Source organism: Tribolium madens, unplaced genomic scaffold (assembly GCF_015345945.1).
Source record: "Tribolium madens isolate multiple individuals breed KSU strain unplaced genomic scaffold, Tmad_KSU_1.1 Scaffold_20;HRSCAF=117;Tcas5.2_LG4, whole genome shotgun sequence".
In the NCBI taxonomy this organism is placed as follows: domain Eukaryota; kingdom Metazoa; phylum Arthropoda; class Insecta; order Coleoptera; family Tenebrionidae; genus Tribolium; species Tribolium madens.
This window is the reverse complement of record NW_025400985.1, coordinates 6,523,179-6,548,650: the sequence shown is the minus strand read 5'-3', so window position 1 is coordinate 6,548,650 and position 25,472 is coordinate 6,523,179. Positions and strand designations below refer to the sequence as shown.

General features: G+C 36.6%; 4 protein-coding genes and 1 long non-coding RNA gene across 5 annotated transcripts in view; 3 read left to right on the top strand and 2 right to left on the bottom strand.

The window, feature by feature from the left end:
* Positions 1-7: 7 nt before the first annotated feature.
* On the top strand, positions 8-11,824 carry LOC123006005 (ubiquitin-like protein 3). The gene is made up of 4 exons (XM_044400125.1): positions 8-496; positions 9,226-9,334; positions 11,040-11,204; positions 11,323-11,824. The coding sequence occupies exons 1-4, from the start codon at positions 467-469 to the stop codon at positions 11,385-11,387; spliced, it is 369 nt and encodes a 122-aa protein (XP_044256060.1). The 5' UTR covers positions 8-466; the 3' UTR covers positions 11,388-11,824.
* A 949-nt stretch (positions 11,825-12,773) lies between these two features.
* LOC123004830 (zinc finger protein OZF-like) lies at positions 12,774-14,448 on the top strand. Its single transcript, XM_044398286.1, has one exon. The coding sequence runs from the start codon at positions 13,148-13,150 to the stop codon at positions 14,408-14,410; it is 1,263 nt and encodes a 420-aa protein (XP_044254221.1). The 5' UTR covers positions 12,774-13,147; the 3' UTR covers positions 14,411-14,448.
* On the bottom strand, positions 14,446-15,421 carry LOC123004832 (60S ribosomal protein L9). Its single transcript, XM_044398288.1, has 3 exons — positions 15,293-15,421; positions 14,729-15,100; positions 14,446-14,677 (listed from the first exon to the last, which is right to left on the bottom strand). The coding sequence occupies exons 2-3, from the start codon at positions 15,094-15,096 to the stop codon at positions 14,476-14,478; spliced, it is 570 nt and encodes a 189-aa protein (XP_044254223.1). The 5' UTR covers positions 15,097-15,100; positions 15,293-15,421; the 3' UTR covers positions 14,446-14,475.
* Positions 15,422-18,329: 2,908 nt separating this feature from the next.
* The window catches only part of LOC123004826 (protein kibra), an 11,407-nt gene continuing 4,264 nt past the window's right edge, over positions 18,330-25,472 (top strand). Inside the window, exons 1-3 of the mRNA XM_044398280.1 lie at positions 18,330-18,725; positions 23,400-23,509; positions 23,593-23,687. Coding sequence (XP_044254215.1) covers positions 18,598-18,725; positions 23,400-23,509; positions 23,593-23,687 — 333 coding nt within the window. The 5' untranslated portion in view covers positions 18,330-18,597. The remainder of the gene's footprint in view (positions 18,726-23,399; positions 23,510-23,592; positions 23,688-25,472) is intronic.
* On the bottom strand, positions 21,582-22,438 carry LOC123004833. Its single transcript, XR_006412713.1, has 3 exons — positions 22,211-22,438; positions 21,991-22,163; positions 21,582-21,937 (listed from the first exon to the last, which is right to left on the bottom strand). It is a non-coding gene; the product is annotated as an uncharacterized LOC123004833 (long non-coding RNA).

The following is a 25,472-nucleotide window of genomic DNA, read 5'->3' as shown; positions in this document are numbered from 1 at the left end:
ATTACGTAGTTTTTTTCAAAGCTTTTCAACTTTTGTTTGTGTTTGTTTGTTTTGTTTTAAAATCTCCTGTCGGCTTCTTTACCTTGTACAAATTGCTTAAATTTCTTTAATTAATTTCTGCTTTGATGTTATTGTCCGGTAGATGTCGCTCGTCCACTGCGGGTTGCGTCAAACAAATCAGTTGCAAGTTGCAACAAGAATAAGTTGGTGGTGGCGGCGCAGTCGCGTTGAAAAGTGGCTTGGAAAAGTTGCACTGCATTGTTAGAACGTCGGAGGTCGTTTTCTGTGTGTTTCTCGGTGTTGGTGTTGTGTCTTCGGCCGTTTGGTGCTCCGCCCTTACCATCATGGCTAGCTAGTGCACCATCTTGATGTCGTGCCATGGAGTAGTGTTGTGACCACCGAAAATTGCTCAGTTTGCGACAGATACGAGGATTTCGGATAGGCAGATCGAAACGAGGACCACACCATGTCCGGAAGGCATATTCCAGCTGATAAGGTAGGTTAGAAGACAACCGCACCCTTCCTGTCGATGGCGACCTACATTGCGATACACCCCGACTTTGGGGCCCTTCGGAGACGCCCACGAGCGAACTCTTGCAGCTTTCACAAATGGACGATGGCGCGTTCGATCATTAGAAAGTCGACACGGACGGTCAATGCAGCGCTCAAAATATTACAAATTGATTAAAACCCGATTTATTTCGCAAGAAACAGGTGAGCAGGTGCTGAAAAAGCCTTTGTTTGCCCTTTTTTCCCGTCATCTTTAGCAATGCGGCCGTTTAAGTCCGTTAATTAAACAAAAACAAAAGAAGTGTCACTGCACTCTTTTCTATTAATATATTAGAAACTTTATTTTGTAACAATTGTAATTAACTTGGCTGCTTTTTATTGCTAATTATAGGAAGTCATGTCTGCGATTGATTCAGTCTAGTGAGCACTGTAGTAACAAATGCCAAAAATTGACAGTTATATCACAGTTAACTTGATTGGTATGTTCATTCAATTGTTGGGGAAATAATTTATTTCTATTTTGTATTCTCAGGTGATTGTCTTTAGTGTCGTTTGAATTTTGCATAGATATACATATGTAGGAATTAGGTACAATCCAAATTGTGAAGACTGAAATTATTTTTTGCACATTAGAAAAGTGATTTTTTGACGAATTACGTTTATTCGGTCTAGTTACCGACGTAATAATAAATAATAGCTCTTATAATTTACTGTTAAGTTCAGGCCACAAACGTGAAAAAGTTAAATTATAAATTTGGTTTAATTTTGTGTAAATATAGTCGTTTAACGTGGGTGTCTATTTTTTTATTTCATTTATTTAATAAGTAGGATGCTTTTTCGCAAAAATGTCAAAACTGTTTACGAGACATTTTAATTTTTTACTATTGTTTTATTTGGTCTAGTTAACTTTGTAATGACAACTGTCTATAACTATGGGAGTTCAGCCGACTAGATGCGGAATAAATAAATATGTCAGTTGCCAACAAATATGAATATTTAATGACATTAATAGCGAAAAGGTGTTTTTTTTTAGTTAGTGAAAAAATGATTTAGGGCTTGTTCTGAACCTTTGAATTTTACGAAGAAATTATTTTTAAGATAATTCGAGTAACTTATGAAATGAGACAGTGCCAATAAAAAAATTATTTATGATAACTTACACCTTCTTTGTACTGTTTTTAATTGATTAATAATCTTCAACCAAACTTTTAGGGTACTCAAAATGATTAAAATGCTTTTGTATTTTTTCGTTTCAATCTCTGAAACATTATAAAGTAACTGAAAATGTATTTTTCATTCCGAGTTATTTACTCAACACATCTATAAAGCGATGTTGATCTTAAATTACTTTATGTTAATTTTAATTTAGTTGCGTAAACATTGAATCAAATTTTTAGTTACGCGTCCTTTTCTCTAAATATTTAAAATTTTGCGTCGAATTTCTCTCTCAAACGGCGTGTTCTACAGATTTACGCTTTGTTTCTGACATTGATTCTATTTTTCCTCGATTCACAATCGTAAATATTCGAAACGAGGAACTTCTGATTCACCTTGAGAGTAAATTTTTGTCTCTCATTCCACTCTTTAAAAAAACTTAATTATCGCCTTAATTTCATTCATTTCGACTTTATGTAAAGTCGCGACATCAATCTGACTAATTAGTAAAAGAGTTAAAAAATTGGTGTGAAATACTCCCTCTTTTCGATTATTCAAGCCACCTCCCTCGTGTCAGATCAAAGGGCTCAATTACGGGAGCGGTAATAGCGAAAAAGTTTTTCGAGGCTTTTGTAACGTCGTTTCTGGACACCATCTGTCGAATGACCCAGTTTTTCGGCAAAATCATTGAGTAAATTATTGAGTTAGTAACGGGGTATTTCTCTTATCGGTCGGAGTGATAGGATGAAAGGAAAACAATTCATTAGTATTTTTTTAATAAAGGAAAAAATACGATAAGAGGGTTTTGTGTTTCTTTGATATCAGGTCGAGTAAGCTGAGGTCAATTTACTAATATGTATTATACTCTGTATTTATTAATAACAAAATGATCAGTTCAGAACTTTGACCACTCCCGAAACACATGTAATAGTGGATGTAGAAAAACCAAATCCACCTTGACGTCACCTTGGCGGCCTTTTGTCCCATTGAAACATCTTTACCTGGGTGCCTTTTTGTGTGCGTAATAGAAATTTTTCTCGATTGAAAGATAAGGTCGCAACAAAAACGTCGGAATTTCGTTACCTACAGACCGAAGCTTTAGGGCAATTATGCAAATCATTCGGCGGCAAGACCGAAACCAAAAGCTGTTAATTACTCGCTTGAAGATTTATGCACGCGTATGCGGACTCTCTAACACACCCGATGGGTATTTATGGTCGGACTGTACCTTAGAAAGTCGACGGGATGGGGTCATGGCGGCCAAGATACTAGACTCTGGTCAGATGAGATGCTTGCACTTTGAAAAAATTTTTGATCGAGCTTGAGAGAATTTTTCGAATATTTTTACAGTGTAAATAAGTAAACGTTTGGATGGTCCGATTTTTTTCTTATTCTAATCGAAAATGATGAAATTAGGATTCTGATCTGAGGAAGTGTATCAAATTTTGATTGATTTAGTGCTTTGAATCGGTATGAATCTTTTTATCAAATCTGAGCAAAACCGGGAAAATCGATTCTGTCGACACCTGTTCAATTTCCAAACACTTTTACTTTACGTTCCACCAATCGTCAGTGAAAGTGTGTGTCCACGATGGAAATAAAACCGCGTCACAACACACTTCCAACTTATCAATAAACACAATCCAACCTCATTCCGCCGCCATCATAAAATTAAAATTGTACGAGGCCGTCCCAAAAATACACGCCAGCCATCTCAAAATTCCTATTTTCTAAGGTCACAAGGCGACATTTCCGGTTCAGATCGATAATTCCCCTTTGACATAATATGCAAAGTTTTTTCTTTCTTCTCTCTCATCATAAGCTTTAATGTAAAATCACGCTACATTAAGCAATCAGCTGATTTGGACTCTTACTTCTCGCAGAGTTTTTTCGATTTTTGGGTCGGTGCCAAAAACAAGAAAACTAAAGATGGACGTGACACGAATTTTTACAGAAAGATTAAGTCGTGAAAAATCGCATTTTGACAAGGATTCCACGAGGTCGATACCTTAAACTTTGCCTCTGTTATAGTAAAACAGCTGCGAGTGCATCCCGGATGTGGTAGAGATGCGCGAAGGAAGTCATTGACGAATAAATGTCCTAATTGAAAGTGTATACGGAGAGAAGCAAAAATAAAGAAGTGGCCACGAGGCTTGTAAACAGTGTGTCATTCGCGCAAACATCTGGTTTTTACGTTTTTTAGTTCAATGCTGTTGATAAGAAAGGTGAACACAATTCAAATTGGTTTGATCAGTTATAGAATAATTGCTCAAACAACATCTACAATCCTTTTCTCATAACTGCAATCGTCGCCTACTGTCACCATTTCCCATAATTTGAATCTCCCACGGTCGCATCTAAAAATACCACTTCCTCATTGCGTCAAGTATGAGTCCTTCAAAAAAAAGCCCGATTTGAGTGATGAAACCCCAAATTCTGCAACAAAAACAGAAAGTTTCTCTCCACATTGCCCAAGAACTGTTTTTCGGTCAAAAGAATCGTTGATTTCGTGACGGCCTCGAGCCAACAACAGAAGTTAGAAATGGTTGTTGCTATCCACCTGCGGCTGCATTATATCGAAAATTATCAAAAACATCGACGTCGACGACGTCTGGATATGCCGATCGATCCGCGTTTAATAATTTAGAATCGGCAAGGAAATTTGTACGGATCGTGACGCAAGTCGGATATAATTCATTCAGAGGGATTTTTTTCACAAGGACTATAATACTAACGTTACTGTTAGAATTAAAGTACAGTTAAATATCTTCTCGACGGTGAAGTGTCACCGTCACCGGAAAAGACTGCCGGAGGTCTCAGTTCTCAAGACGTCTCGTTAACGCGTCCTGAAGTGGATGAGAGATCGTTAACTCGAGGGTCACTTTTCGGCGGGGAGGTTTAGCCGAGTCGAAAATCGATGATGGCTCCAGAAATTTTTCGTGGAATTGCGTATAAAACATACACACCGTTATATATTTACTCGCAATCTGCCTTTGACACAATCTAAATGTAATCTTGCCGGAACTAATTACTTGTGCGGTTGCGGATTCGGTTTCTCTCGTTAGTATTCATGGAAAAGAACGCCGGGAACGTTAAAGCTTTACCTGTGAGGGAGGATTAGTAGTAAGGGACGAAAAGCTAGTTGGTGACAGGACACGTCGTTAATTTATTTCCCTCGATTAGAAAATTTTAATCGCGGATAAACTAAATCTTTTACTGGTTCATTATAGCTGCAAGTTTTATAGAAATAGTCTGCGATTCAATGAATCATTTGGATATTTTGGCTCAGGAAACGGATCTGATTTCAAGGATTCGAACTATAATATGAGCAAATGTGATTTGAATTTTTATTAAAATAATCTATATTCTTGTATTTGAATAAACTTTGTCAGAAAACAGTTTTTATCTTAACCCATTTGGCATGACAAATTTTTGTGTAGACAGGGAAATGTTTAAATTTTATTTGTCAAAGTTTTGAACAAGATATGTATAGTAGAACCTCTATAATACGAACTAATTATTGCAAGAGGTTGAAATCTGGGTGTTTTTGGGTTAGGCTACCTCAGTTTAGAAGAAAAAGTCGACGTATTGCTCACTCTTGTAAGGAGCATCTTCAGGACAAAAAAAGAGAGAAAAGGGAGGTCGTGGTATGATAACTCAATATCTAAACGACACCAGAACCGAAACCAAAAGAAATTCACAAAAATTAGCATTTGCCATTACATTAAACTTTGTTTTTTTCTGTGTAATTTTAATTTTTTTATTTTTAAAACAATGTTTGCTAAAAAGTCGTATTGTAAGTTATAAAAAAGAAATAGTAAATGGTAAATAATTTAGTTGTTGGTTTTTGCATGATTTTGCACAGCATTGCTAAGTCGAATATCTAGTCAGAAGCCTATAGTGCTTACAACTGAAACAATAATAATAATTATAATCCCATATATGGAAGTATTTTAGAAAAGGTGGCGTTCATTATTGTTATCACGTATATCACTGTTCGTATTACAAATTGTCCAGGTCGGATTGAAAATTGGTTTTGATTTTTGAGCAAATGATTCGATTCTGCGCAGATGACTCGGATTTGATCTGAGTACCCAAGTATGGATAAAACCTAGGTAAAAACTCTTTCTTTTTGGCAAGAAAAGTTTTTAAGCTTCGTGTTATTGTTTTTATAAAACCAGCATCTGCTGTTAATAACCCATATTGTATAGTGTATCCGCTTGATTGTTCCATGATTCACTTCGACTCTTTTCAATATCAAGCGATGTGGGTGTATAAAATGGGGAATTGCCACGGAGGCCGTTTAGGTGTCGTTGACAGAACAGCCGAATATAAATTCAACTGTTAATGACTCATCCCTATCTCTCGTCGTTTTAATGCCTCGTAAAATGACAAATTTTCGAGAGTGGTGTGGTGTCTCAACAGTTGATCGATCGTCCTTTACACCACCGACGACTACAACAAACTGCTCTTCTAATAACGCGTTTGTGGAGCGTCGGTCCGGCCTTGTTTTCGAAAACAAATTAAAAACATCAATCAGATTTCAAAGGTTAAAAAACGCCATCAGTGTTCTCGTATCTCGTCCCACTTTACAAATTGTTCATTTCTTGAACAGTTACATTCGACTATAAACCTAGAAAATAAACATTGGTCGTCGGTTCATCATCCACGCTCCGTTGCGGCCAACATGTCGCAACAATAAATTACCAATGAAAGAAGAGGCGTAGACAAGCGATAATTAATGATCGTCGATAATTCAAAAAATCCGCACGAAGAAGCCTCAACAGTCGGAATACCTCGAACACTCTCTTTCAGTTCTATTTCAAGAGTCAACTAAGAAAAAAAGTAAGGGAGCCTCGTAACTCTTTTTGAGATACGACACCGAGATAAAATTACCTCGGGAGTAAATTTTACGGAATTAAATCCCGAGTGGAGGCCATAATCACGAAGAGACTTAATAGAAATAGTCGACACGACACTCCTCTCACAATCGAACATGGGGGCGAACGATTAATCCGGTGATCTTTCTTAATCCAGATTCGTTACTTAATTCCCTCGCTATATAATTAGATTTTTTCACTTGCGAAGAATCAAGGAGACACATTAGCGGATTAGGATTAACGATAAATCCAAACAAAAACGAAATTACGAGTAGAGGAACGTGTTCTGGCAGATTTCTCTATAAGTCTAGCTTTCAGGTGAGGGTTTCGTTGCATATTAAAATAACGTCAACAAGAAATAAAATTTTTCGTTGGTTATGGGAGTTTTTGGTAAGTCAAATCTAATTGCTACATATTATTTTATTTATGACAATTTAGATAATTGTCTAAAATATGTAATTAGAATTGGAATAATTTTGGGTTAGGTCACTCGGAAGAAATTGAATTATTTGTTAAAGTAAAGATTTATTTTTGTTATAATCTGATTAGGAACACGAAGCATTTGCTTCGGCCACGATCCGGTTCAGAGACGTTGTGGCTATTTAAGAAAAAATTGTTTTTGAAAATACTGCGATATTTTTCTTTTATTTTCGTATAGTAAACAAACTGCACCGTCCCAGAAAACAAAAATTTACATTACTCTCGCCTCACACACCGTCAATCTAAATATAACCCGTTATTTTCGCTCTTCCTTGCGTATGTCACACGTCGTTTACGAGAGAAAGCCTTAGAAAACGGGTCAACATGTCAAAATTTCGACGCCACATGTCTCAAAAAAAATTCCCAGCCCTTTTTCGAAAATTAAATCAATCACACGCGTGTCACAGCACATGCCAATCGATAAACTAGTACACAGAAGAGAGAAAAAATGCACAAACTGTCTCCTACGTAATTCGAAAGCCGTCGAATCCGATACACGGAGGGTGGTCGTGAGGAAATATGTCGTGTTTCTTGAACCCCTAAAGGGGAAGAGATGAAATTCGATACTATTAATCTCCCTCCGGGTGTTTTAAAGAGCCCGCAAGGAGGCGAAGACGGGACGGAATCGAACCAACGATATGTTAATTAAACACGATCGGTGATTTGTATTTTGCGAGTTTTCTGAGGGAATAAAAAAAGCAAAAGAGGCGTATATGACACAAGGAAACCTAGTTCTGGGTCAGAGGGGAGGAGTCCCCGGCGGCGGATCGATAACCGGGCAAAGCGCGTTGCACTTATCAAGTGGAGTTTATGTACCCCCTTGTGTGACGATTCCTGACGGTGGATTGTGCATGGGGTCGAAGGACAAAAATAATATTTCGGTGGGCGAAGCACGAAATGACCCGGTTTCACCAGAAAAGTTGGAAATGGGGGAGGTCTTCGCAATCGAATCGATCAGGAAAGAGCTCCGAGCTGAACTGAATAAAAAAATTGAAAATTTTGAAACTGAATATAAACAAAAAAATCCAGATCTTGGTCTTTGAACTTGTGCTCAGCAGATGAATCAAATTTTTCCTGATCTGCAGACCTATACATAATTATTTTATTTTTAAACTGAGCAGTGAGAGTGATTATGATTTTTATTTAATTTTTTGTGGATAAATTTGAACCTGAAGAAATTATTCGGATCTTGACTTAATTCATGTTTAATTTAATTGATGGATAAGTAAAGAACCTATGAAATTAAAATTTTAGATCCTCAAGTGACTCAGCTTGCCATTTATTATTATTACAATGAATTTAGTTTTTGTGATAAATATATGGTAAATTTGTGGGCACATAGATGTAATTTAAAGTTGCAAAAATATTGTCTTATCGTTTTCTTTTTGAGCGAATGATTCAAATCAGAACCCTTGTCGAAGCAAGCGGTTTTTTTTCGTGAGTGACTGTTGCAATTTTAAAATTTCTTTTCGTGCTCTGTGGACATTTCCCGCTTTTCGCGTGACCGTCTCTCCTTCATAACTACAGAATTTTTTTCTCCTGTCAGGAAATTTTTCATCGCGGAAGTCGTCTTTAATAAAAATTCCCGACGCGTACAAGAATCGAGTTCTTCCCACAATTTCACGCAGACATTTCGTGGGCGTTTTAACCCGTTAGGTCAAGCCTTTTAATACGGTCTTCCTATATATCGCTCGCTTACCTAGAAATTAAATTGTTTTTACTCCTCGCCGGGTACAATTACGGGTCACTTTAATTACTCCCAACTCAGAGATTTTTTACTATTTCCACGCCCCGTTTATGATGATTTTATGAAACTTCGGTGTTTTTTCCACTCGATTGTCTCCGAAGACGACAGTGGGTTCATGATTTATACTCGATGAAAAGTTCTCTAACTGGCCGAGTTTGTACGCGTCCGAAACATTAGGCTATCGATCGTTTTGCACAAACTGGATTTAGTGAATTACTTTGGGACGATATTACCGAAGAATATAAAAGAAAATCCGAACCAGAAAACGACCAAAACGAAAGTAAATAAGCTCGTTTTCAGTCGACGAAGGAAAATTTTTATTCGTTTTATTTGTGTGTGAGGGAGTGTCTGGTGACATTTTCTATATTTTTTATTGTTTTTATTTTTATCGGTCACGTGTCATTGAAGGACTACGGCGATGCAGCAGGTGTTGATTCCGGGCTTTTGTTGCAGATAAACCTGCGACTGATCCTCGTCAGCGGGAAGACAAAAGAGTTCCTCTTCAGTCCAAGCGATTCAGCTGGGGATATTGCGCAACATGTCTTCGACAACTGGCCAGAAGGTAACGGATTTTGTATGTGATTGGGTCAAAAGAGCGAAATAAAAAACAGTCTCTTAAGATCATGGGTTTCAAGCCTTTGGAGTGAAAAAAATTATAAACACTAAAGATAAATAACAAAATTCAATATACTGGGTGTCATAATTAAAATTCAATACTATTGGTCTCAAATTACTACAAGGTTAGTCACGAGAGGGTTATTTCTGAATTTGTTTTTGCCGCAACCCATTATACATATTGCAACAATTTCTTGATTTCAAATTTTGAAAATAATTATAACTAAATCCACGATAGCTGTTATTAGTCTTGTCTCTGTGACATTATAGTAAAAAAAATATCTCTCAAACGATGCGACATGTTTTGTTATGTTTACCAACAGACGAGGCGCATGTTTAGAAGTCGATGGTAGACACTTCAAGCACCTTTTATATTAACTCAACTTGTTAATTGATATGTTGAATTTTGATTAAATATAGGTTATCTGTCAATCTGACATTTTTGGGAAATTTATCCAACTTACTTTGATTTGTAATTTTAAAGAAATAACATATTTAATTTAGTAGTTTGTGAGATTGGTATTGTTGGTTGCGGCAAAAAAAAATTCAGAAATAACCCTCCCGTGAATAACCCTGTATGTGTAAAAATCTTCACTAACGCTTCTTTAGGCCAAAACAAAGCAATTAACCTAATACCCCTTAATAACAAAATGCGCTCTTACAAAGGGTGTTGCTTGTATTCAATAAGAAATGTCAAAAAAATGAACCAAATTGAATACATATTTCACTTTAAATTTCGTTTATTTGTAATTCATCAAGATGTTTTTTAATAACAGGAAATGTAAAATAAAACTTATAAATAAATCATATCGATTCGAAATTTATCATATTACAATAAATTTGTTTATCATTTGTATAAACAAGTGATTTTCCGGTCACAAAGAGCAGAAAAATATAGTGGGTTTGAGATAGCTCTGCAAAACAGAACTATACAGTGTGAGTTATTACAACTCAAACCTTTTTTAGAGCAGTAGGTACAAAGCAATTAACCTAATGCTTCCTTAAAAATATACAAGGTGTTTCTTGAGGCGAGCGTTTTAAACATTTGCTAGAGTAATAATTCTTCTGTTCTTGGTGTTTACTATAAATTAATATTGTAATGCGTTTTTAATTAATCTGATAATTACCTTTCAACTTATATAATTCAAAATGTTTTCATTAATACCCTGAATCTTTTTAAGAAAACATTATATTACTGAGGTGTATTAGGTTACTTGCTGTGTTTTGGCCTAAAGAAACTTTGGTAAATTTTATATCTAATTATGACACATTGTAGAGAGAAATTTTGTCAAAAAGTGTAACAATGATTTGTCCTTAAATTCGGAATGGCACGGAAAAAACCGCTTATTGCCAAAAATCGGTCGACTCTCCCACCGTGACACCCGCTTTTTTCAATTAAACGTTCGTTCAGGTGTTACAATGTTATTCGAAACCAAATCGACCGTTCTATAATTAGCAGCTACTTTTACGTCAGGCGATTTTTTCTTCTTTAAAACCCAACAATTCCTTCGTTTGCAAATGGTGATGCAGAAATGATATTCGTAAAAGTGGGTCTGGGTAAACCGTACCACTTTTTTATGCAAATCTCGACCGGCTATCATTGATTCTTCACTTCCTGTGAAAATTAAGTTTTTGACGCATTTTTTTTCCAGATTGGTGTCAGGAAGCCGTATCAAAGGCTGAAATCCTCCGACTTATATATCAGGGTCGTTTTCTTCATAGTAACGTAACGTTAGGAGCACTAGGACTGCCATTTGGGAAAACAACGGTGATGCATCTAGTACCGAGAGAAAATCTGCCCGAGCCTAATTCGCAAGGTGATGAGAAAATAAAAAAAATGTTTGTTAATCGGCGAATAATAATAAATAATCGCACTATTAACAAACTATGTGTTTGAATATTTTCTTAGTGAGTTAATAATTTTTTGTGATTCAGATCAACGACAAAAGAGCAAAGGGGGCAACAGCAGTTGTTGTTCGGCGTCGTGCTGCATCTTGTAAGGTATTCTTGTGATACAAAAGAGTCTCGGACGTAATCGTCATATCCAATGGTCGATACAATACTCGTAAAAAGTGCAAGGAACTACGTGCATAATTGCACAAGTAATGTTGTGATATCAGTGTTAATTTCGATACTCATGTGCCAGACTAGACTGTGTGTCGGAGCATCCCATCATTGTTATAATTTTTAGCGTATTTATATAGCTATATTGTTTTATATTTTAATGATCAAATAGAATTATTTTTTAATCATCTCATCATTAGACATTAGCGAAAGCTGTAAAGTATCAAATTTTTTAAAAGACTTGCGCCCATTAATTTTGTATAAAGCATTTTTCAGGTCGTTTTAATGGGTTTTTTGTATGAATATATGTCGGAATTGTGCAACGTTCATATTTATTCCGTGAATACACAGTAAATAAATTGTTTTAATTTCAGTATTATTTTTTTCTCATTTTCCATTGTAACTTTTAATAAAAGAATAGTTTTATTTTTATAATAATTGAGTTGATGATGGTTCATGTGTATTTAAAAGAAGAAAGTTTATAGAATAGAAAAATTATGTGTTTATATATACTTGAATCAGAGTATTACTTAAGTAGAATTGGAGTTACCTAAGTAACTATTATAAAAATGATGTATATTTGAACAAACTTTAGTAGATCTAAGTCCTTAAGCCCAGTTCATCCCTCCATGTGTTCCATTCATTATTTATTGTCACTTATTGTTTTCCCTTCATCATCGACTTATCAGGAAAAAATAGAAAATACAGGGTGGTCCAAAATTAGACAGTACGTAGATGTTTCTAATGTTAAGTACAAATCAGCCCTGGACCTCAGTTGCTTACCACACCAGCGGCTATATTTTAATTCAACCACCGGCCTTCAATGTCATCCATTTGGTGTGTATTTAAACAACGATAACTCATGTTTTTTTCGTTTCTATCAATGTCATCGTAGAAAAAATTATGTATGTTTATATAAACTTAAACAAAATACCGTTCATAGTGAGATGGTGTACGGAAATGCGACGACTAGTCTCGGATTGAATATATTTACTCTGAACTCATGGCGTTAAGACTTTAATCACATTTTGTCTATATTTTAATGAATGTAAATATCATTGTATTAGATTTATCAAATTGTAATTTTGTTTTTATAATACTTGTTCAATATAATTTTGTTTAAATTATACAAATAGAATAAACACGCCTCTCATTCTGTCCAACACCCTACAAAAAAAGGCTAACAGAAGTTAAATTTGCCGCCTTCCATCATGTAGGGGGCACTACAAATGACTAGTTTTCGAATTTACCGAATTTCACTGTTAGCGTCTCTGATTTCTATTGCACAAAAAAACGCACTATTTTGTTTCTCTTATTCCCATATAACTGGGGATAACAACAATTACACATCAGTTTTCTACATAAGTGTTGCAAATAAAATAAATATTTTGTGTTTCGCGAAGTCCGGATTTCTTTAATCGTGAATGAGGTTAAATCATTCTGTCAACTGTCACCTTTCAAGCAAAATAAAAATGAAAAAAAATCGAAAAAACTGGTTCGGACACAAAAGTAACGGGTGCAATAATAAGATATGTGTAAATTGATTAATTTCAAACATTTGTGTGCGAACCACTAAAACCTCGTCCTAATTACGCGAAAAATAAAAGTGAGGTTATATAGATGTTGTCACTTGCCAAACTCACCACAAAAACTCAAAAAACGTCTTGATATTATGGAAAACCATTAAAATAGTGCAATGTCGATAAAATCTGAACCAGCTGACCCCGAAATGCTTATAATCAAGCAAGAATCCGACGCCGCTCCCTCCTCTCCCACATTTAAGGAGGAAAACCCCGAAATCCCCAAAACAGAAAACGAACCTGATGGGAATTACCGATGCAAAATCTGCAAAAAGCGATTCGAGACAGAGGTTGATTTGTACGAGCATGAGAATACCAAAACGGCTGATAGGGCGCATTCATGTTGCGCCTGTGGTAAATCGTTTCGTGACAACACCCAATTGAATGTTCATACGCGAAGACACACGGGGGAGAAGCCCTACGAATGCAAAGAATGTGGCAAAAAATTTTCAATTAACGGCAATTTGAGTAAACACATGAGGACCCATACTGGAGAAAAACGATTTGAGTGCGACACCTGTGAGAGAAAATTTACACAATTTGCACATTTGGAAGACCACATTAAGACGCATTCAGGGGAAAGGCCGTTTGAGTGCGACATTTGCAAAAGTGCGTTCAAGACAAAAGCTAGGCTTACAAAGCACAAAAAATCGCATGAGGATACTACTATGACTCGGAGGTCAGTCCAATGCCCCATCTGTTCAAAAATGATGAAAAATATGAGACAATTAACAAATCATATGGACTGTCACTCATCGGAAAAAAATTTATTCCAGTGCGACATTTGTGGCAAAAGTTATCACAATTTGTATTATTTGCAAAACCACCAAAAGACCCACAGTGGAGTCCGCCCTTTCAAATGTACTCTCTGTGAGAAAACCTTTATTACCTCGGCCCAACTCAGACGGCATCAAAACACCCACACAGGTTACAAACCCTATAATTGCGATCTCTGTCCCAAATCATTCCCAAACTCCCAGAATTTACGGCGCCATAAGCTCACACATACGGGCGAAAAAAAACATTCGTGTACCATCTGTGGAAAAAGTTTTATCATCGTTGAAAATTTAACCCGTCATATGAGGACCCATACAGGGGAAAAACCTTACTCGTGTGATATATGCGGACGGAGATTTGCCCATAGTACAACAGTCAAAGAACATAGGAGGACCCATACTGGCGATAAGCCATTTGGCTGCGGTATTTGTGATAAAAGATTTACAATTAATAAATTATTATACAAGCATATAAGGGCGAAACATCCAGAGGATTTTAATGACTTCAAGGAACAGGAGCTGAGGAAAAAATACGTTATGTTTAGTGTAAAAAGTGAGCCTGACATTTGTGGAATTAAAATTGAAAAAATGGATGACACGTAATTGTGTAATTAGGTTTATAATAAAAACCTCCAAAACCTTATTGTACAAATTTATTAAATGCAAGATTATTCTTCTTGCACAACAGTTGTTTTCTCTGAAACGTATAAACCATCCAAAAACATACGAATATCCTTGTTTTTGACGGTTGTTGATTGTTGGATTAGGGCAGCAGACCTGGACACGTCTTCAAGTGAATTGCCTTCAATAATCAATTCATCCTTTTGTTTGGCTGAATTTTTAACTGTCACTCCTGGTGCCATTTTAACTCTAAAAAAAAAAAAACATAAATAACAGATATATTTTAACCTTTCTAATTACCTCCTGATATATTTCTCTCCTAAGAAATTTCTAATTTCAATAACAGAGTCATTCTCAGTGGTGACACAATTGATGGGGAAATGGGCGTACACGGCTCTCATTTTATACTGATAACCTTTAGTTACCCCCTTCAACATATTCTCAACATGAGAGCACACTGTGCGTACCGCAGCCAATTCCTTCTTGGTTCCAAACCATTTCTCAACTTTGAGAAGTCTCGGAGTGATCATACGAATGTCAACAGCGAGATGCTTGAAAGACCGTTTTAAGACCCCACGAGGGCCTTTGACGGTAATTAGACGCGATTTAGCATGTACGGTGATTCCTTCCGGGATTTTCACCGTTTGACTTGTCACGATTTGCTTCATCGTGCTGAAACAGAAACATAACCTATGAGACACACAATCAAAATTTCCGTGTTTCAGTAGTGTTTTGAGTGAAAATATTGGTTAAAATTAATAAAGCAGAGTTGGATAAGTATTTAGATCACATTTGGGTAATTCAAATACCATTAATTAGGTGGATGATTTAAGATTTTTATAAATAATTACACCAGACACTAACCTTCCTCGTTGACGTTTGACACAAAAAGAAAGTCACTAGTTTGGTCCTTTAGGGGAATACGTGTTACCAATAACAGGGGAATTTTAAAAAAATTTCAAAAAAAATGGAATTGCGGAATTACAACAAAATAAGTTGTAATTGTTTCGATCAAGATCAAAAAACTAGTTCTTTACTATAATTATTAAAGCTTTAAACATTTTTTTGAAACAACATTGTCTTTCTCAATATTATGTTGTAAAACCTACAATAACATAATAATTTGCATACACTGGCGGACACGGAATTTTGGACGATTTGTCATTCGACTGACATAAAAATGTGAAAGGGGCCTTAGACAACTAAGCTCACTTTCGGTTTTTATAATTTTTATCCTAATAACTAGAGAAAAAAATGACAACAAATTAAAACAGCTTATTGAACTTATGTATTGCTGGCATTATTGTTTCCGAAAATCCACGCCAAAAATAAATTTCAACTAAAACTTTCAAATTTTAGTTTCAAATGTCAATTATAATAACAATAGAACGTGACTTACATTGACATTTTTTGAATTGACATAAATTTGATGTCCAAAATTCCATGTCCGCCACTGTACGAAAATGAAAAATATTTATTTATTTTGCTGTAGGTCTTATTAAGTAGACAGATATTGTACTGAGAAGGAAATGCCTACTTACGAGTAGTTTTACGTTTTAAAAACGTAAATTTTCCAATTTTCTAAATTGTCACAGACTTTGCATTGTTCTTGTTGTTTTTGTTAATAAGTGTAGCGTATGTTAAACTTTTATCAGTGTGAGTTCAAATTGACAAATTAATTGATTTTTTATTTATGATTGTAAAAATATATCTAATTAGTAGTAATTATATACTAAGGGAAAGAAAACAATATTTAGAGCCAAGCTGAATTATGTATCAAATCAGAAAAAATAAGTTTTTTAAAATTGCCGTAGCCACCTACGACTTTCATTAAAAAAAAATACAAGTTTATCTTATTACTATTACGGCTAAACAAATAACTTAAAAAATGTTAATTGCATAATTAAATTCTACGTAAGAGAACCAGAACAATGTTTTTATTTAAAATCCGTATCTTCTATAATAGCCAAGATTTGATTTTTTTAGATTTCGCTAAAATATTAACTTTTGTCTATAAATGAAAAGAAAAGACCATACCGGGATCCCGTTTTAACCAAAATTATTAAAAAAAATGAGCCTCAAAATTTTTACTTATTACCACTAGTGGATAAACTGGTATAGTTCTTCTAGAAATAAGTGAGAACAGACTCAATTGCTTTATTGCACCCTAAGAGCTGGGTAAACTGTTAAAAACCCAGCAGGTCAAAATGTTGCGATTTCTTGCAAGCAGAGGCGGACTCAGGAAATTGTTCGAGTCGAGAAAACTGTTAACAACAACAAAAAAAAAAAACATTTTTATTAAAAGCTGCACAGAAAAAGAAACCGCAGCATTTAAAATTAGCTATTGAATAGCTTAGTTTTCATACATAAAGCTTTTCATAAACTGAATACGGCCCTGGAAACCAGCCCAGCTGGCTAAGTTCGGAGATATTTTTATTGAGGGTTAAAACCGCCGATAGCCGTCTGTGGGTTTATCAAAGATAATTACATCCATAAAGCAATTGACTCTGTTTTCACTTATTTCTAGAAGAACTATACTTGATACGTATCTAAATTGTGGAATAAAGTCTCTTTATTATACAGGGTATAAAGTATGGAACCAAGCGGTTTTATTTTTAATCATTTGCCTCCGGAAAATAATAATTAATATAAACTAAAGTAATATAAAAAATGTGATCGTAATTTCAGAACGAAATTTTGTTTTGTTTTTGAGTTATGCGAGTTTTTTTGTCAAAATTGCAATTTATGTGAAAAATTTTTTTTGAAAAAATTAAAAATAAAGCAGATAGTTGTAATCCTTAGAGTATATCTTTTATGAGAAAAATGATTTTATAGTGGGTTACCATTTAAAAAAATAATTTTTTTTGTAGAACTCAAAAATAAAAGGAAATTTCGAAAAATTTTATTTTTGTTAAATCATCACATTTTTATAGTACTTTAGCACTCATCAATTAGTTTTTTCAAAAAATAAATAGTTGAAGCAAAAAACGTTTGGTTCCATACTTTTTATTCACCTGGTAGAGTGATTGTGGATAAAATAAAGATATTATTGTGTACTCAATGTTAAAGAGTGCTTTTATCAACTAATTTCAGTAGATAAAGTAGTCTTTTATCGTCTAGTGAAATAAAGTAAGTACCTAATTTTTATCTACTCCACTTTGACCAGTGTATTCATCAACCAGACACAAGATATTCTGGTAGGCGAGTACAAAATAAAACGAAATATTATACATGACGATAAAGATTGTTTATCTACTCCTGAAAAAAGTCCACTTGTGACTTAATCACTCGTAAACTTCTTTTCACTCGTAGATAATAAATAACTATGAATCCTTTTAATTTGGCCGTAAAGATTGCCGTGATCTGTTATTACTTTTAACAATAACGGGTGATAATATTTTTAAGTGGCACATTTAAGTACATGATGTCAACTGAAAAATATTTTTATGATCAAAGTCAATGATTTGTTGTTTACTCACTTACGCAATCTGATAATATTCATTATTGTTCTACACATACTTACTTATTTCAGGAAGTGATGTTTTTTCCAAAGCATATTACAAATGTTTATCAACATTAATCAGTCTGCCAACCGAGTTTTTATTAAGGTTACCCAATTCCTGTTGATTTGCCTCGATTATTAATAAATTAATTATTAATGATTTATCAAAATGGTATTAAAGATGACAGTTATCTCCATTTGGTTGTACGTCGTAAGTACAGATGTCGTACACGTGTTCTAAAACTAGTTATATCTCACGAGTGCACCGTTGCCTCCACCTCGTAAAAACTATGCGAACTATTCAGGCGCTATTAAACTTTGTGGAATGTGGACTGTGGGACGGCCCCTGTCGCATTCCAATCGCATTCCATCGCCCATTGCGCCACGACCGCAGTGTACCATCTGGGTATCGCGTCCTGAGCATTTCGTGCGTTTCGCTGTTCATTTTCGTGTTGTTTGGAGCATCGGTGGTGAGCGTCTCGGGCGTCTTGCGCCCCATTCACCTCGTCCACAAGTGCGCCGCATTCCTTCGTCTCGTCGGCGATTGGTGTTCAGTGTGGTGACGTCAGAGCGCGACCGCTCATGATAATGTGGTATTCAACATGGCCGAGTGGTTCGTGTAGTGTGTGCCAGTTGCGGTCGTTTTGAATGGATTAATTCGCATATAATGCCGCGGAAACGCAACGGAGAGCTGCCTCTGCCCGAAGGTTGGGACTACGGCCGGGACTACGACGGCAAGATATACTTCATAGATCATAATTCGAAGAAAACGACGTGGATCGACCCCCGAGACAGGTAGGCCTGCGGGCGCCCCCGGGAAGCGGAAGCGCGCCTCCCGCGAGGTGGAAACGAGTGTCTGTGCTGGAAAACATGGTGATTGTGCTGCCACACACGGGAAAAATGCGCGTTTTTTCGCTTTGGCTGCTAAAAATATGCGAGGGGCGTCTGGAAATAGCGTCGCGACGCCAAGCGGTCTAGCGAGGGTTACTAACGATTAAGGTATGCGATGCACTTGTTGACGACTCTTATCGGATAAGCTCCGATAAGGGACCAATGGAATGCAGAGCTTATCTATCATTGTGCCCCAAATACAACCTTCTAAGGACCATCAAAAGTGGCACGAATTACACTGTTTTAATGCTATTATGCGAGTTTCTTACTCCTCCTCTTTCATCTCTCCCAGCGGTGCATTGACCACTTTCACTCCACTTGTCACTACACACAACCATTCCACAAGGGACGACCCCACGAAACCATTACAAATACACAAACCTTCCTCTAAACCTACTACAAAACAAAAGAATCTCGGAAGAAGGAAAAATGAGTATAGGTCAAAACCTACTAAACAAAATTTCGAGCAAAAATCCATATCAGATTATCTTCCAAAAGACTTTTCCGTCGTCACTGACCTACCATATAAATTTCGCATTACAAACTGAAAATTTGGAAAAACTCGACGTTCCTCTAATTTTGTCGACAAGAAACAATTGAAGGAAATGAAATACTACTTCTTCTACTAGAAGAGTGGGTAAAATCGTTCAAAAACAAGTGATAACGTTTGTGTGAAACCCAATCTTATCAAATCGTCAAGAACAAATGAATAACGCGAATAATTTCATTAAAATCTGTAAGTGAGGATACAACCAGAACCCAATAACACGAGAGACCCGAACGTGGAACAAAGGAATTTCAAGTTTTTCCAACTTTCGATTGTTTAAAGAGCAACCATGAACAAAGAAAAATTCGAAACAAGTTGACTAACGCTTTAAATATTCGCTGTGATAAAATTCATTACTGGCAACTTTGTGTGGAGTTGCATTTTATTTCTTTTTGCTGTCACTGACCTATCTGAATTTCGTGTTGGATGTTGGGCCAAATAAATGAAAAACACTGGGTCATTATGCCCTTTATCACACTTGAAATAAATCATATGTAATTCAAAAACGTAATAGCTCAAATGCAACTAGAAAAAAGGATTTTAGGAGCCACGTATTCTGAAAAAAAAAACAAGGGAAATGTTTAACAATTTTTTTAAATAACATTAATTGAATAAAAGAAAATTATCTTTCCTGATTAATATATACCAAAGTAGCATTCTTTAAAGAGCTGTAACGATCTAAAGAAGGCTAGTCGAAAATTTTTGTTAGAAAAATTAAGTAGTTCTAGTAGCCCCCTACTGGTGGTAAGAGTCTTGGATCACCCTGTAGAATAAGAGACTAGAGTTGTTTTAGAACTAAAAAACTGCTGACCTTAGGTCAGACAAATAAAGACAATAAAGAGTCATTTTGTTTATGATGTATGTGGTTGCAACTTTTTCGATCCGCGATTGTTAAAAAACTTGTCCTACTAAACACAACTTTCTAATGTAAAACAAATGAAAAACGTAGACTATTTCAACCGATATTGGATTTGATCCAAATAAAATAATCATGTTAAAATTTTGATTATAACACCATCTTCATTTACAGAGAAATTTCTCAGTAACTCAAGAATCTGATTTTAATTGCAAAAAATATCGACCAAAAAATGAAAACAAACCTTTGGGAGTAGTACGCATAAATCAAAGGAATGTGCCACACTGTTTCATGAAATGACAAATGAATAATTCATTTTTTGGGATGAAAATCATCCCCTATTTTTATTCAAACAAGACGTGAAGTGAAACAAACGAATGTTAGTACTTCTGTATTTTGTACGTAGGGTTTCAGTTTTTGTTGATTTTCATTTGTTCAGAAAAGGCTTCCAGGAATTTGATCCTATTGTAAAAAAAGGATTACTTTAAGCTTTAATGTCTGGTTGAAATAGAAGAAAGTAGAGTGCTTAAACTACACAAGAGCATAGGTTTTTATTGTTTGTTTTTTAGTTAAAAAGAATTCGAAAGGAAAAAAGCTTGTTTCAAAATGGAGATCACATAACTTTTTAAAAAAAACCTCGCCGTCCATCTTGCCTTTTACAAGAGATGAAGTAACTGAATAGCACGTTTAAAATCAACTTTTCCCGACTTTCCATTGTTCAGAAACAAAAGCAAATCCCTTCTTTCTCAAGTGTGAATAAATTGGGCAGTTGGCTGTGAGCCCATCTCGTCAGTCCATTTAAAATGCAAATCTCCCAACGCCTCGAATTGACACACACACACACGTCGACGTTTTATTATTGTGCACAAATAAAATGTTGCATTACCATACAATGGCCACTTGATATAAAATACCAATTAGAGCGACCTCTGACCTCACTTAGTTGGCCTAGATCGTTTGGTTCGGTTAATATTCTCGATGAAAAATAATAAAAAATATTCAAGTCAGTGCTGAAAGTGTCCAAGCCTGAGGAGGCGACATCTAAATATAACCGCAATTAAAATTCCACATACGGAATTATCTCTCTCTACCAATTACCATAAAATTGTGAAATCCAGCTCCGATTCGGATCGCGCGCGTAGCTTAATTTTATAATCCGAATCGCAATAAACATAAATAAAGCTCGTTTAATTTCCATTTAAAAATCAAACAAAACCGTGAGGGTTTCAGAAGAATGCGCATATCGCACGAGTGGTGTCAAGTCACCGGTGGTGACCTCGGTCAAGGCCATACTTTGCACCGCACCACGGCTGACCCACAAATCGAGGGTGGCCGTGAGATTGGAATGCGTAGCGACATCTGGCGAACGCCCGGCCTTAAGGGAATTCTTTTTCCCCTTGGAGAAAGTGACACACATCTTTCCGAAATTTTCCTTTCCGGAGCCGCGCTTTTTGGCCTCGGCGCAAAGAATTCCAACAATCCGGCCGACGTCCAATAAATTACAACTCGCGGTGTGCTATAATTAGGACTCGAATAACTTGCCAACAACGCTCCTCGATGCGCCGTATTTAGCTGAGAAATTTCGACGTGTTTAGCACCTTTAAAGGACGGCAAACGACGGACCTTGACGAATTCCAAAGCGATCAACGCGTAGTGGACGTAGTAATCCCAAATGTTTACTCGAATGACTAACGCAACACAAACACCATTTTCCTACAATTTGAACACATTCGAGACCGGTGTTTATTTAGTTACGCGATTTATACTTAGCCATAACCTCCACCAACCCTCGAAACTCGAAATAAACACCCACGACCATTGAACGCCGATCGCAATACTTTTAATCCAACACGGCACAACCCCCATAAGTGAGGTTATGTAACTTAAGACATGCATGACCCAAAAACAGCACTTGTTCCAGTTGATTTAATATTACCGCCTAAAAAACAATTCGTAACACGTACCATACGCTTTGACTTGAATTACGATTTTTAAGCCGAATTTTCCAATTTTTTAAGTGTGGCTTCGGGGATTTTAATCTTAGGTTACCACCCCGAATCCCGACTTGCCTAATCCAAATTTAGTGAAAACAGCCACGAAACTGAAAAGTACCAATTAGGTAACACACAAGACGTACTTATTTTGTAACCCTTTGTAACGGATTTTATTCTTTTCACGTGTTTTATCAAATGCTCACGTGATTGACACAGTATTTTTGTGGTGTTACCACCACTGATTATTGACAGTAGTGCCAAAAGTTAAAGCTAAATTTTTAATTTTAGAGAATTTTGTTAAATATGGCCAAAATATTTTAGTCAAAATAGTGAACACCTTAGTTTTATTTATATGTTCTGAAAATGTCAGTGTATGAACATCGTACCTAATTGTAATAATTTTTTGGCTCAAAGAGGGTATTCATCTTATCATTCCACTTTTCTGGAATTTATACGAAAAAACCTATGAGTTTAGCTGCGGACTATATTTCGAAAAATTAAATAATCCACCGAACTGAATTGAAATTATACACACATTTAAGATTTGATTAAAATGTAAGCCAAGCCAGGGTTGCCAACTTGTGTCCACCACCCAAAAATGGCGGTAAATTAAAATTTTGCAAAAGTGGGGTCCTTGCAGCTTGCAGGGCCGTGTAGAGTCCGCGTCCTCTAATAAATCGTAAAGAGTAACGAGCGCGTCAGCGCACGTTTTCTGTTCGAATAGTATTTAGGAATGATGCGTGCTAGAGTGAGATAATTAAGAGAGAAAAAGACGGGGAAACGTTGGAATGCGGTGACGGTCGAGCCCCCTTCAGACGAAGCTCGCAGCCGACGGGGCCGTGACCGACCCCCCACCCACGTGACCTTCCTTCCGGGGTGAGCGCGGCGGACGCCACTGAAAATCGTGCCAAAAATTCACAATTCCGAAAACTGGAACGACCTTGCGGGGTCACATATTTCGCTTATCAGGCAGTGATAACGCAATCTCGAGGGTTGGATTGTTAACTTTGAGATTTTTTCTGTAATGAATTATTCATTTATTATTATAATGTCCCGGATGTTGTGCAGCTCACCATAAATATTTTATTCGTAAATTGCGTCTTATTGATACGAATAGTAAAAATATTTGCGATATTTAAATGATATGAGAACCACACCTCTGACTTTCTTTTCGTTTCCAGGTTCACGAAACCGCAAACGTTTGCTGATTGCATAGGAAACGAGCTTCCATTAGGATGGGAGGAAGCGTACGATGGCCAGATCGGCCCCTACTACATCAACCATCAAACCCGTGAGTATTTTTCTTGAGGTTGAGGAGTAAATCGAAGTCCTGCGAGATGATTCAAAGAATTTCAATTGATTTAATTTTTCTAGAGTCAACGCAACTCGAAGACCCCCGACAGGAATGGAGAGCTATCCAGGAGGCCATGCTACGGGAGTACTTGCAGACGGCGCAGGACGTCCTCGAGGTGAGTTTCGTGGGGCTACGCCCATGGTACTACAATGCGTACCTACTTGATTTATCTGATGCATTCTGGAGGTGCAGTGGAGCGTGCATCGCACTCTCACACATGCCACGGAATGTGACCGTGGAACACTAGCTGAGAGATGAGGTGCCTTTTAGGGGCCTTAACAAATTCAAATCGATCATTTGTTAAAAAAAATTCAACAGAAAATAAAAGTCGTTAGTCGTAAATCGGCCCACAATCGCCCTGTAATGGAGGCTTAAATGCTTGATTGATTTAACTACTTGGCGCTTTCCTATTTTACGGCATTTTTACCGGTTATGTGAACCGTAAATAAAAATCAAAATCACGAAATTGGCTCAATTTCGCATTGAAAAACATCATTTATTTCATAGATATACGATGAAAAAGCTTTTTATCAGGTTTTTCTAATTTTTACAAAAGGATTACAATAAATAACAAATCGACATTTGGCTCTTAACATTTTTTGTTATTACATAGTGATGTTATGCTTAGTTTTACCACCATTTTACATTTTTGTCCGATGTGGGGTCCAATTTTTTTATTTGCTTATTAGCTTTGAGAACATGTTTTGTGCCAATTAATTTCTTAATTAATTGAACTAAAAAAAGAAAAACACAATTTATTGTTGGCTAAGGTTATATTTTTGTCAGGTTTCCATCCCTGTCTATTTTGACAGTTGCGAACCTCCCGCACTGTAAAAAAAAAACACTTTACAATGGGAGGTCACTACAGGTCGAATTTTTATCGTCTCGTCTCTTGAGATTTTTTTCCATAACGTCAAACCACCGTTTCGTTTGCGTCAAAGTCGCCACACACTGCCGATAACCCAAATATTTTTTTCGGTTTTCTGATTATAGCAAAAACAGGAATCTGTAATTGTCCCTTTGATGATTTATCTCTTTGCATTATTTTGACAGCGGCCGTGTTGCTTTAGCGCGGTATTTTGACACACGATATTTTCGAACACCTTTTATAGCCGGTCGGGGTCCATGGGGGGGTCGGGAGGCGGAGGCTCGTGCCGCGGCTCAGGAATGTCGAGGCTGTTCGGATTCCAGACTCAGTACATCAAATCAGGGGGTCTCTCAATTCTTTGGAGAGTGGAGAAAATTTTTGAAAATATTTAAACGTCTGTTTCCTTTAAGGGTTAATAAAAGCATCAAATGTTTGAAAGCTCACAGGTGGTTGATACTGATTTGTTTACATATTTCGTTTCAAAGATACCCTTCTTCGGTGTTGGTCTTCTTTTTAAATTAAAATCAGTTAAAATGCAGTTTATACAAAAACATACATCTGCGTCCGCTTTCCAGCGCATCACTAAAGGATTTTCACAATTCTGTCCGGTTTCGAGGTTCTTATTTTGGAAAAATTGTGCATTACTGTAGGAAGGAATGTTTCTCATTCGGAGCGTTTTTTTGTGTATTTTTGGCTGTGGCTTGTCGGCCAGGTGGTGAGAGAGCGTCGGTCTTGGGGCTCGTAAGTTAATTCCGCGGGGGGCCGGGGGTCCGCTACCTGTGTTACGCCGCACGATCCCAGCAGGCCACTGCATTCCTCCGATCTTCGGCGATTTCGTCCGAAGGCGCATTCCTGGTGCGTCCATCCAACAGGTTGTTTTTGTGTTTTATCATCGCGGTCGGCCGCGATGGGGTTACGCAACGCCAGGGAAGGGCGAAACAATGCGTGACCCGGGGCGCGGGGGCCCGACCTCGGAAATTGAGCGTGGCCCGGGGTGCGAAGGACAGGCCCAAGGCCGAGCGGTGCGCCGCG

Bases quoted from the DNA above. Each gene is read 5' to 3' on its own strand.
- LOC123004830 (XM_044398286.1), top strand. From the start codon at position 13,148: ATGTCGATAAAATCTGAACCAGCTGACCCCGAAATGCTTATAATCAAG.
- LOC123004832 (XM_044398288.1), bottom strand. From the start codon at position 15,096: ATGAAGCAAATCGTGACAAGTCAAACGGTGAAAATCCCGGAAGGAATC. The intron at 14,678-14,728 runs GTAATTAGAAAG...TTTTTTTTTTAG, and splicing joins GGAGAGAAATATATCAGGAG to AGTTAAAATGGCACCAGGAG.
- LOC123006005 (XM_044400125.1), top strand. From the start codon at position 467: ATGTCCGGAAGGCATATTCCAGCTGATAAG. The intron at 497-9,225 runs GTAGGTTAGAAG...CTTTTGTTGCAG, and splicing joins GGCATATTCCAGCTGATAAG to ATAAACCTGCGACTGATCCT. The intron at 11,205-11,322 runs GTGATGAGAAAA...TTTGTGATTCAG, and splicing joins GCCCGAGCCTAATTCGCAAG to ATCAACGACAAAAGAGCAAA.